The sequence below is a fragment of the Candoia aspera genome, chromosome 5 (genome assembly GCF_035149785.1).
Source record: "Candoia aspera isolate rCanAsp1 chromosome 5, rCanAsp1.hap2, whole genome shotgun sequence".
NCBI lineage: Eukaryota > Metazoa > Chordata > Lepidosauria > Squamata > Boidae > Candoia > Candoia aspera.
Genome location: NC_086157.1, coordinates 95,183,981 through 95,197,458, shown reverse-complemented (window position 1 = coordinate 95,197,458; position 13,478 = coordinate 95,183,981). Strand labels below are relative to the sequence as shown.

General features: G+C 37.6%; 1 protein-coding gene across 1 annotated transcript in view; it reads right to left on the bottom strand.

The window, feature by feature from the left end:
• The window catches only part of ATP8A2 (ATPase phospholipid transporting 8A2), a 337,944-nt gene that overhangs the window by 80,635 nt on the left and 243,831 nt on the right, over positions 1-13,478 (bottom strand). Inside the window, exon 32 of the mRNA XM_063305756.1 lies at positions 5,839-5,946. Within this exon, the coding sequence (XP_063161826.1) occupies positions 5,839-5,946 (108 nt within the window). The remainder of the gene's footprint in view (positions 1-5,838; positions 5,947-13,478) is intronic.

Sequence of the window (13,478 nt, the reverse complement as noted above, 5' to 3'; positions counted from 1 at the left end):
ATGTGGAGAGCAATTGAGCCCTTTCCCACAATTTTCAAATATGAAAATAGAATTTAAACCTATAATCACCTATCATGATTCTAAGAGTTTGTTTAGGTCAGGGATGGGCAACCTTTAAGTGTTAAGCTCCATATAAGTAAAAAATGAGTGGGCCCACATCACCCAGGTAGGCAGGGTCAGATTTTGGTGGCAATTCAAGGGTCTTTTCATTTTTTTTCCAAACAACGATATGCCTATTATTGCTCATACGCTATAGTTCTCATGTGTTTCAAAATGGCAGGGAACTGGGCAACCAGTTTTTAGCAATCAAGATTCAAGGAGACTGAAGGGCCACACATGGCCCCAAGGAGGGGTGCAGCCTCCCAACCCTGGTTTATACACTTTATAAATGTTTAGGTTTATGTATTCATTAAGACTTTTGGACTTTTCTTTTGAACAGCACTACATTATATAAAAATGTAACAACTCCTTTGAGTCAGTGTCATACCTGGTGACTTCATGTCCCTGTAATTTTACTGATAACAATACAGAAGCGTATTTTTTTAAAAAAAATCCCATTTAGCCTGCAGCCTACAGCCCCATTGATTTCTAGTGGTCTTGTGTTCAAGTACTAACCAAGGCTGATCCTGCTTAGCTTCTTGAAAGGTCAGCCAGGTGTTCCTACTTAACTGAGCACATTATAGAATAATACAGTTAATTTCCTGATTTAGAGGAAGAAAAGCTAGTTTGTTTCTGAACTAACACATAAAATGGATCTAGAGCAGTTAGCATTATATAAATGGTAACAGATTTTGCAAAGACCTTTTTGAAAGATACAGGTTGCATATGAACAACCTCCTCTAATGAATTTTCATGAGTTTTCTTCCTTATCCATATCTGAGAAAGACTTACAGGTTAAACATTCATTTCAGTTACTTTATAAACCCTTGGGAACCAAATCTTGACGTTTATATATCAATATGAAGTTCTTGAAAATAATTATGAATTGCTAGTTGTATGGGCTGAGTCCCTTTTTCTCAAGTATCTTCTTTCTTTGGACTTTATGACAAATAGTTCTTTAACAGGCTGATAACAAATTACTGTTCTAGGAACACAGTCCCAACATAACTGAGCTACATGAATGATCTCATGCAGAATTTAAGTGTGTGGTCTATACAGACATAATACGCAGAAGTTTCTTTACTGCAGCAAGGCATTAATGCCATATCTCAAGTCATCAACTGTTTTGAGAAACCAAATAGTATTAAATAACATGCTTGAAGCAGAAAAACATCTTGTAGAATATTCACACAGAAACTCAATGGTTCTGTGTAAGTTCTTTATTCAGAGATCTGAATGTTATGCTTGAACAGATGTTTTAACCACAACTGTGACACACATTTTTTCCTGTAGATACAATAAAATTAGGACTGAGCTCAAATTACCTGAAGGCTTCCACAACTATTTTGGCCATTGTTGAAAAACATTTCTTGTTTCGGACAACTTTAATATCTCTGAAGAAATGCTGGTCTATTCATTTATACTGTTCAGACAGCCCTGAATGACATTATTACATAAGCAAATCTGATTGGCTAAGCATAATGATATCATACTGTTATTGTGTGATTTCAATTTACAGGTAGTCCTCGCTTAATGATCATTCATTTAGTGACAGTTCAGACTTACAACAGTGTTGGAAAAAAACTGACTTACAACTGGTCCTTGTACTTATGACCATCAGAGTGTCCCTGCCACCACGTGATCAAAATTTGGGCGCTTGGGAACCAGTTTGCATTTACAACTGTTGCAGCGTCTCACAGTCACGTGATCACCATTTTCAACCTTCCCAGCTGGCTTCTGGCAAGAAAAATCAATGGGGAACTGCATGATTCACTTAATGACCATGTGGCTTGCTTAATGACCACCACAAAAATGGTTGTAAAATTGGGTTGGATTTGCTTAGAGACCACATCACTTAGCAACCAAAATTCCAGTTCCAATTGTGGTTGTTAAGTGAGGACTACCTATAATGAAGAAGAAGCTGCTCTATACTGAGAATGACAACTGCCCCCTCTAGCTTATTACTCCTTGCATTTACCAGTCATGGCTCTCTGGAGGTGTTCCAACCTTCCTTGGAAAGGCCAGAGGCTGAACTGTAACTTTGGAATACAAAGCACGTGCTGTATTACCAACAGATGTCCTCTCTCACTCCCATGCATCTTCTGAGCGGCACAGACCCACTGGTGTCTCTGTGGACCATCTCTTTTCCCTTCCTCTCCACAGTGAGCTTAGAATTGATCTTGCCCTCCAAGCATGCCTCTCCATCTTTTTCATTCCATGCACTGTTTGCATATGTGTACAGTAATAGCAGACTAATAGCAGCTGCTCTTATGCTGAGTAATTCTTATGCCTGAAAGGTGCCACAGAAAGGAAAGTGGAGCTTGGATCTAACCCCAAAGGAAAGGAAAATGTTGGTATGATGGCAATCATAGAAATGGGATTGCAGAGAGGAAGAATCAGCAAGGCCCTCGACTCAGGAAGAAGGTCGGTGATTGCACGATGGGGTACTTCGGAAATTCCCAAAGTGCAATGCTGTGCAGAGGTTACTCTTTCTTCCCCACTGCTATACATTGCTCAGCACATGTGATGACATTACCAGGCACTGCAGCTCACATATGCACCTTTGCTCTAGCTGGGTTGGGCAGGAAGGATCAGGAACATAGATTTTGGGCTTTGCTTCCCACTGAGAAATGTTATGAAACTGGGAAAGGAGACTCAGGCTTATGTGTACTCTAGAAACTCCTTTGGAGCTTGGATTTTATTTTATTTTTTTTATTTTATTCATAAAACCACTTTTTCCCCTCTATTACAAAAAAGCAAGAAGATATAAATGGGGCGAAGACACATATTGCAAACTTTACTTCATCCACTAACAGAGAGCACAATTATTTTATCACAGTGGACACAGAATGGTTTTAACTCCCATGTATAAAATCCTCTCTTTTTTTTTTAATCCCAGGAGTCTCCTATTTTTCATGTTCCCATTGGACACTTGAGTGGTTTTGACAGGATCATTATTTTCCCCTATTCTCCCAAGACTGAAATCATGACACTGAAGGGAAGAATTTCACCACCTGGAACTGAATAGGCATTGAAAGAACAAATCCAAAATCTCACCAAGACATTCTAAGAGTAACTATAAGGGACACGCAGAGCTCCCTTCTGGTTATAATCCCCAATAATTTATTTTGCAGGTATATTTCCTTCTGTTTCCACAAGTCATAGAAAAAGAATACTCAAAATCCTGAGGAGATATATAATACGGCTTGCAAAAACTTTGGTCTGCAGAGGGTGTTTTGTAAAAGGAACCACCAACTTGGAGACCTTGTAAGGAGAGTATTAATGTACAGTCAAATCTGGTTCACAAATGCATGCCTATGACCAGGAATGGATGATCTGTCAAGATCAATCTTGCTCCATTTCCTTTTTTCTAGCCTTCGGTTACTTCCATCCCATTACGCATCATTTGGCAGTTTGAGTGTAAAATGTCAACATAAAAATTTGCACACATTTTCAAAATATTTCTCCTAGTGAACACATTTCAGTGCAATTTTTTCCTAATGTTCTTGTCTGTTACTTTTACTTTTACAAATTTATTTTATACATTTAATAAAAATGTATTAATTTTTGTATGGGTTTTTCCCTTACTGCATGTGTGCATCTTTTTACACTCAGCTGTTGTTGCTGTTTACCACTCCTGTTGCAAAATGTGGGAAAGTTGGCAAAAATTGTGTTCAGTGCACATGTTAAATTCAGAAGTTTGTAAATTCACAAAAAAATGCAAAACAAATGTTTGTCCTCAACCCTAATCATAAGTTAGAGACGTGCATCTAACTAATGGGGTACATAATACACAGGAATTACCTCTCCCTTGTCCCCTCCACTGATAACGTATTTGGCTGAAACTGAGTTTTTGCAGGAGAAAATAGGTAATAATATAAAATATATATTATACATAATAATGTATTTTAAATATATAATAAGGAAACATTCATAAGCATTTTGACTTGGGGTTTGGTTTTGTTTTGATTTCTTTCCGATTTATTGATGATTATTAAAGCTATATTTAAAATATTTACTCAGGTAAAAAACAACTGTGATTGAACAAATAACACAATTCTTAGTACTTATTAAAATGGCAAATGGGAGACACCACTGGTGGAGAAGAGGAAGCCTCATGAAGCAGCACATTCTGAAAATAAGCTTTCCCACCTGCAAAACCATTTTTTTTTCAGTTCTGCCCAAACGTAGGCAATTTTAATTCATCATTTCTAGAGTGGGCAATTGTGTTCCAAAGGTCTGCATGTGGTCTGTGAGCACCTTTGCTGTAGACTCTGGCACCCCACTGTTCATGATTACCAAAAGTTAGTGGCATGGTTTTAAAGTGTGAAACAAATGAAAATGTAAGTGAAAACCATAAAATAAAGGTTTAAAAAGCAAAAACTCCCAGCTAACTTAAAAGAAAGAAAGGGAAATCCCATCCCTGTCCCAGGGGATCATGGAAAAATCCAAGCTCCACCTGTTCCTCACACCATCAACTCTGGCCATCTCCTCAAATATTAAATGCCACCCTTTAGCCACCAAAATATTGCTCACTGCAATTAAGGAAAACTAATTTAATAATTTACAAATTATGCTAAACCCACATTCTAAAGACTCCTGGTTTATTGTGAATGACCAGCATGCTGGCTTATGTTGCTCAAACTGTCATGTTCACCGTTCCAATGTTACCGCTGCATCGTAACATTTCGCATGTCATTTGGCTGATGAGTGTTTCGTCTGGGAGGGGAGGAGGATTCCAACTCGTGGGATTGTTATATGTTGGCAGCTGGATTGGAATGTGTTTGGGTTATCTCGTGTGTTCAAGGTTCCTTTCCCAGGACATCAGCAGAAACGGTTACCAGCACCTGGGGGGGGGGGGTTGCAACGGCAGGGCGAGGGGAGGGATTACGTTTGTGCTGAGGGTTTTTAGTTTGCATTTGGTGCGCTTTTGCTCATTCTCAGCTTTCTCTGTATTTGCATACTATTCTTTAATAAATCAGATATCATTAAGTTCCTGCTTGTGAGTCTGAGTCTATTAGGGTGGGCAATCCTTACACAAACACTCCTCTTCTTGCTAGGAGGTAAGAAGTGACTCTTTCCATTGTTTGTGATTGCCTTCCAACTCCGGCCTGTTAGAAGGTGAACAAGCCAGAGTTCCTAACTTCCTAAACAACCAAGGAATGAACTTCTGTGATTTATTTAGCCAGTTCCCTGGGCGGCGTGGTTGAGCTCATTCCTACGCAGACACAATCAGTGGTTAATACTTCCTTCACTGAGTAAGTTTTGTGGCAACTTTAGTAAATACATTATGTGCAGTGTAGCTTTCTACCACTTATCGGCTGGATTCACACAACACAGTACACCACATGAAAATGAGAAACTGAGTAGTCTGTTGTCCACAATGTGATAGAAACCAAGCCATCATGTTAAACCATAATATGGGTTTTTGTTAACCACTATTTAATGTCTTGTGCAAGCCCAGCCATAGAAAAGCTTCCCCAACAGTTAAATGGAGAAAACCTATGACAAGTTTTAATTTGGATTAAGGCCCCAGTGCTTACATTTTACGCAATTACCTATTTTTTCTAAAATGCAACATTTTCCACTCTTGAGAATATTTTAAACAAAATGAAAATAAATTGTCAGTGGGTCTTTCTTAAGTTCAACCAATCCAGGGTTTACTTAAATGCCCCCTCTAGAACAGTTCTTGGCCCTGTGACCATGACGCTCTTTTCTATTTTACACCAAATGACTCACCTGTCCGAGCATATCTGGTGCAATAGGAATGATGGGCCAGATGGTAGAGTAGATGCCAAAGAAGAGGAGCCACAGCAACATGCTTCCCCAGACAGCCAAGTGACTGAACTGTAGGGGGAAAGAGACAAACCCTTAAGTTTGCACAGTGCACAGAGGTCCTTCCTCTCCCTTGCCTCCCGTCTTTGGACCCTCGGCTATTATTTTACTGCTAGCGCTCCTTTTTCCACCAAAGCCGTGGCCCATCTCACTCAAGACTGACAAGAGTCCACCAAAGCCGTGGCCCATCTCACTCAAGACTGACCCTTGATTTTATGCCAGCAGCAAGACTGATGAAACCGCTGGGAAAACTCCCATGTTAAAACTTCTTTCTCTTGGCCAGCATGCTGCTCTCTGCTGTCACCTCCTCAGACTTTTAGAAATATCCAGATTCTTAGTGTGCATTCACACATGAAGTTCTCCATGGCCTTTCAAGTGCACTAAACCAAAGGAGAAAAGCATTTTGGTCCTAACGTCTGCTATAATATTTTTAAAGAATGTAATGGGTTCCCCTGAAATATGAAATGTCTGGTCAATCAGAGCTTAATTCTAGGAAAATGAGTGTTAAGATTGCAGCCGTTACATGACCAATTGGGTTTCTACAAGACATCCACCTGAAACATCTGTTTTCTTACACAAAAATGTAGGCAGATGCTGGGAAAGCCTTTAGCCCAGGAGAGGTCAAAAAAGTCACACACCAAGCATTTCTATAAAAAATAATTTATTTACAGAAAAACAAAACAAAAGCAAAACATATTTTAAAGGACTTAGCTCCCTTTGGAGCAAGCCTTGCTTGGCTACATTGCCGGCAGAGAAAAAAGAGGAAGTGAGAACAAGTCCGGGCAGGTTTCCTCCCCCAGGCTATTTTGCATGAAGCACGTGAGAGGAGACAATCTAATACAACCCCTTCACCTGGCCAAAATGATTTGGCACAATAGCAGTCTTAATCTATTAGCAGGAAAACCTCAACAAAAAAGGCATATTGTTTCTACGTGCTTAGTTTAAAGGGCCACCTAGGTCTGCCTAGTAATGAAGACTTGTCTTCCGCTGTTCCCCACATTAATTTGTGGCTGGACAAGATTAAGTGTCTGTTTGAAACAGGAGTGGGGAACATCGTATGCATATGTGTTTATGTGTATGTGAAGAGCTACATATTACTTCATGATTGTCATATCTTGAGAAGCAGAGGAAAAGCCGAAGTGAGTGAGGCCACTCCACTTCCTTACATTCCCCCCACCTTTTAGGGCATCTCTTTCTGCACCCTGCTTTTCTCTTAGCCTGGAAAGAACAGATTGCATTTGGCAGAGGATTGGAGAAAGCTTGGAATTTAAACCCTATGATACTGATAGACAGACAGACAGACAGACAGCAGTACAGCTGTAAGCAAGCTGTATAGCCTGGTTTGTTTGTTTGTTTGTTTGTTTATTAGGGCTTATATATAGTTCTAATCCATGAAGTCACTGAGCGGCTTGCAAAACCCTTGCCAGTAAGAGGATTAAAAACAATACATCAAAACACTAAAGGAATAACAAAAAGAAAGAAAGCAAATAAACACATCCCACATTCCAAATTGGGGAAAAGTAATCCTGCAAACAACAGCGGAGTCCCGGCATTGAGGCAACATATAACCCACTGCTGATTGCATATCATCATCATCATCATCATCATCATCATCATCATCAAAAGATTGTTTGCAGTCTATCCTTGTGTGAATGCTCTTTTATTGTTGAATAAGGAAATGTCATTTCAGCTCAGCAAATGTCAAGAAATGTCAGAGAATCATCAGAAATGTCAAGGTTTCACACCAGAAAGGACAATAATTGATTGGCTGATAATTCTGTGTGAGTTCTAGACATGCAAACATACAGACATGTCTGTGCTCATAGTTCCTTTATATGCAAATTAGATCTCCAAATAGTCAAAAGAACCTGGATCAAGCTTGGGAATATTTTAAACTGGAAGGATGTGAGACAGACGAATCTTGTAGAAGACCTCCAAAGCTTGCCAAGATTCCTTAGAACTGCTGAGATACTCCTATGTTCCACTACCAGACAGAATTATAGTTGTGGTTTCACATAACATTATATTTTCCTTCAAATCCATTATGTAGATCCAAGGAAGTACATTCATGCAGTGAAGAAAACTCACTCGTTCAGTTCAAAGACAAATGCTGAGAAGCAGCAGAAAGGAAACAGAGGAATATGAGGAAAATGAAAGAACATGAATATGAGAACTAAGACTGGGGACAGACTGCATGTAAAGACTACCAGGGACTATATTATAGATTAGACAAACAGTATGAAAGTTAAGGAAGAGTAAATATAAAAAGATATGGATTTGTAGAAAGGTAGAAAATCACTCTAAAATAACAAACCAGAAAAAAACATCTGAATACATCTGAGACTATCTCTTTCTCTCCCTTAACTGATTGCGGCTAAGCAAATGTTTCATGTATTATGATTGCTAATTAATTTCATAGTAAATGAGTGTTACTTTATAGGGATTTTTTTTCTAATATTCTTGTAATTCCTATAAACCACCAGAGAATAGCTACTATAAAGTGACCAATATCTTGAATACATAAAGTAAACACTCCTAAGAGTGTTTTTGAACTTTGAACCTCTTCCTGAAATTGTTCTTTCAAACTCTATCATTATAATAATAGAAAAAATGCTAAAACATATAAATATAGCTCATCATCAATCAAATGACCTTTTCACAGACTTTTAATTCTGCAAATTCTGACAATGTGATTCAGCGATTGACAAGTTAGGGCTCTCTAGGTGTTCCAATGCTCCCTGGTAATTCACATGCTGATGGGAACTTTGGGGAATTGTAATCCAGCACCAGATTAGCAATTATATATGTGTGAGGGTTCTTTGTTTTCCAAGGACTGGACACACCACAGTGTAGGGTGTGGCTCAATTAGCCAGGCAGCTGGAATGCTGGCAAGGATGCTTGTGAATAAACTGTGAGTGGGAAGGGAATGAATGAATGAATGAATGTGTGAGCCCATCTCCTCTCAAGTTTGGGAAAAGCATGAGTTGTGCTGAGCATTGGGGAAATGGGGATGGGATGCATTTCTGCCTGGCTGCAGCTGCTTTTCCCAAGAGCAAACAGCAATCCCAGCTTCACTTCCTCACAGTATGAAACAATGGTGATGAGCTTCCAGGATAATAGGCCGTGGTCTAATTATTGATGTTTTGCCAGGAACTGTGGGTGGCATCTTCAGAGGTGAAAGTGGTCTACTTTGTAGCACACTTCTTGGTAATTCACAGACAACTGAGCAGGAACTGATAAGCTCTTACGTTCGTAACTGGAATTCTTGAATTCCAGTTTCTGACTGGTTCTTCATCCAAGTGAATTTGTCACTGGTCTGATTTGACCAGTTCTAAAGGAGCTAATGTTTTATTGGTCTCTCGTTGAAACACACTGCTGTTTATTATTTTTCAGGTAAGATTCTATATGTTGTTTGTTAATTTGATTATTTAATTGTTAGGGTTAATTAGCCTGGAAGTTCATCGATATTACATTGGGTTTACAAATATACTTCAACATTTCATTTACATATTATTCTTGCTACATTATTACTAACTACATTATTATTATTATTATTATATACAGTATATTAATACATTTTTGAATATGAAGCCAAAACAGCAGTGTGACAAGCCCACTTCATGTACTATATACAAATGTCCCCCCAATTGTTTTATACTTCCAGCAAAATAAAGTGACAACCAGCCTTAAAAATATTAAAGTATCAATTAAATATGAAAAAATAAGTCAATGAATTAATTTCATCGTAAGATCATAAAAATATTTTTTAAAATATTGAATATTAAGATTTATATATTTTAAAGGATGAAATATATGTTTTATAAGATCCTTAACCATTAATCTTTATTAAATTGTGATATTTCAACTCTTTGTTCTGAAGTTTTTACAAATAGTATCTATTAATAACCAGCCCACACACTTTTCAATCTTGATAATAATTCAGTAGTTTCAGATGCTGCTTACACACCTGGATCAAAATATGAAATCCAAAGTTGCTTTAAATGGAGATACTGCCATTCTACATTTTTTTGACAATCCCAGTTCTTCTTGTAACAATTCAAAAGCTTTAAAAATTTTATCTGCAATAAGCTAAATTATTGATAAAACTATTAACCCTTAAAAAAAAAAACATACCTGAGATTTTCAAACTAGGATTATCCCAATGTTTATTTATCATACAAACAAAGGTCAGAATTATGCTTTTGTCCAAACAACTTCCAAATAAGTCTTGCAGCCCTCAATGCTGGAAATATAATATAGTTTATGACTAAAAAGAAAACTAAGCCCCTGCCATAATACCAGTGGGGTCAATTAAGTCAAAATACGTGCTCAGTGATAAAGTTGAGAACTCCATCATTGTAAGATAACAGTAATGTGGAAAATCTAAGCATTAGGCTTTCTTGTAAAAACTTTCTTAATAACTTTCTAATCTGCTTAAAATACTTTAGATGTATTACCATAGGAATACCTCTAACTATACAAATTAATCTTCAGGTAATGTTCCTGTTTACAATGTTTATCCTTCTCCTTAAGCTCATTTCAATTTTAAACTATTTATATCAACACTAATCTGATTTAAAATTAATATATTTATATCTACAAAGGAAGAAATGTTCCTTAAAATAATTATTCCCAGATATTTAAGAGAATGAAGAAAAAAAGGATGCAAAATTACAACTGTAACAAATGTCCATAAATACACTGAAGGTTATGTTAAATATATAAAACTTATTCCAATTAATTGAGTAGCCTGAGATTTTACCATATTGTTGTATTATCTTTATAAATTTTGATATTCAGCAAAATTTACCCCAAATGCATAGGATTTCATCAGCATATACACATAGTCCTCGTTTAGTGATGACAATTGGGACTGGCAACTCAGCTGATAAGTGAAACAGTGACTGTGTTTACGATCTTACTTCAGCTTTCCTTTGCTTTAAAGACCTGCGAAGGTTGTAAATGTGAAGATTGGTCACAAAGTTACTTTTTTCATCACCACCGTAACTGCAAATGGTCGCTGTACGTGGCAGTTGCTAAACAAGGACTACCTGTAATAACTGTTGAGTTCAACTCCAGGTTCTCAGTTAATTCAATTAATGAAAAAAGATGGAAATTCCAATTTGGCTGAAACTTGCTCCAAAAATTTTCACTGCACCATGTCAAAATCCTTTTCCTCATCCAACAACACCTCCACTGCTGATCAAGTTTTTCTGAACGTTTATTTCAAATGTCAGTCAGCAGTCTAATATTGTCCAGGGACTGAAAACCACACCGCACAGGCTGAACAATTACGAGTAATATTGTCTGCACTCTGTGTGATGGAGTTGCTATCAGAAGTTTTGCATCAACATTTCACAAAGAAATTGAGCAGTAATTCGCTCATCCAATAGCATCTTTACCAGCATTCAACTTCATCATTACAGAACCTTCATTAAAAGAAGGGAAAACATTATTCCTTAAAAACCATTATTATAAACCTTGAGTGATATAGGAAGAAAAAAGTCAAAATAAGCTGCATGTTCACGTGTGATATTCAGAATATCTGTATTGTTTTTAAAATATTTTCCCTTCCACAATTTTTAAATTAGTATATAAAGTATAAAAATAAAATAATGATGTTTTATTCAATCATATTCCTTATACACTTTACAGAATACTAAGCCATTGTCACTGTTTCCATCAAGAGGTCAGTAATTTACCAGGACTTCCTTTTTTGCTCTGAATACCTTTCTTTAATACAACTCATTGAGTATTCCATATTACGTTTAAGTTCCAGTTTAACAGACCTGAAGCCACTGTATACTTCCAGTGTAGGTTGTCTTGCTTATGTGTTTAAATGTTCATAAATGTTATTTTCCAAATTTTCTTATTTAGATTTTTAAAAATTATTCTTCCATGATTCTTTTTCCATTACAACCACAAATACTGTACATGCTTTAAATGCATCCCAAAACACAGCACATTTACAAAATGTCTATTTATAACACAAAAATCTTCATAATCTGGTTTTGTTTTATAAACAATGGAATGATGCATTTAAATACCATTGTGAAAAATGGAACAACTTTTACCCGTAATAATTGATAAACTGAAATGTGGCCAGATATTGCCATAAGATCTATATTCTTATTCAATGGCAGATTTAGATAAAGATTGAAACATTGGGAATGAGATGGAGATGAAAAAGATATGTATGCTTGCAGTGAAGGATTTAACAGTTGCCATATAACTACCAAATTCAGCTCCAGCATATAAACCTGTGATCTTCTATTTCTGCTTTTTGTCAGTGGTCTGTTTTCCATCCAGAGAGAATGATGAGCCTACCCTGCTTCCCAAAGGATTCCATAGTAGAATATTAAAAGCGGTAAAATAATCTTTCGTGGAAATAGTTTGACAAGCAAACCACCATAAAATAAAGTAAGGCAGTAAAAAAACCTCAACTTTACTCCAGAGTGCAGAAAATGCAGACAAGCAGCAAAGATAGTGAAGGGCTTACAGGCTAAATGCGAAGAAGAACAGTTAAAAGAACTGGGTGTGTTTAGCCTAAAAAGGGGAGGCTGAGGGGAGACCTGATAGCCATCTTCTGATTCCTGAAATGCTGTCACACAGCAGAGGGTGTAGATTTATTCTCCAGGGCAGGGTTCCTCAACCTTGGCAACTCTAAGCTGTGCGGACTTCAACTCCCAGAATTCCCCAGCAGGCTGGGGAATTCGGGGAGTTGAAGTCCGCACAGCTTAGAGTTGCCAAGGTTGAGGAACCCTGCTCTGGAGTACCTGAGGACAGGACAAGAACTAGTGGATGGGAGCTTTACAGACAGCAATCCAAACTTGAATAAGGATGAATTTCTTGACCATGACGACTTTTAAGCAGTGGAACAGTTTGCCTGCTGGAATTACATATGCTGTATCACTGGAAGTCTTCAAGCAAGGTTGGACAGCAGTTTATCTGGGATGGCCTGAGGATTTCTGCCCCGGACAGGGGGTTGGACCAAAGGACCTCCAAGGTCTCTTCCAACCCTGTAATTCTATGATTCTACGAACTACTAAAACAAGTTCTTTAAAAAGGAAAACCCCGTAGCATTTATTACTCTGGCATGTTTTTTTTCAGTCTTCCCAGGCTTGGTGCATCATAACACCAACAACCCTAACCATGTCAACTCCAGCTAGTATTGCCTTTGGTTATGTTGGCTGTGGCTGATTGGAATTGCAGTTGAGAAGATTTGAAAGAGACAAAATCATGGATCATGGACCAAGGGTGTGAGAATCTTTTCCTCAACTACAAATATACTAACCATTTTTCAGTTACTGCCATGAATGCAGGATTCCAGGGTTTTGGGCCTTTGGCAAGATAAATATATATGTAGGTGGGGAGGGGAGAAGCTATCATGTATGAGTTGGGGCCCTCTTCCTTCAGTTACTTTCCAGGCAAGACCATTTCCAGGCAGAGCAATTCCATCTTGTCACTTCTCTGATTTATATCTTTCCCATTTGAATTGTCAAATACTGGAAAAGATGCGAAGGTTTATTAATAATCATGCTGTT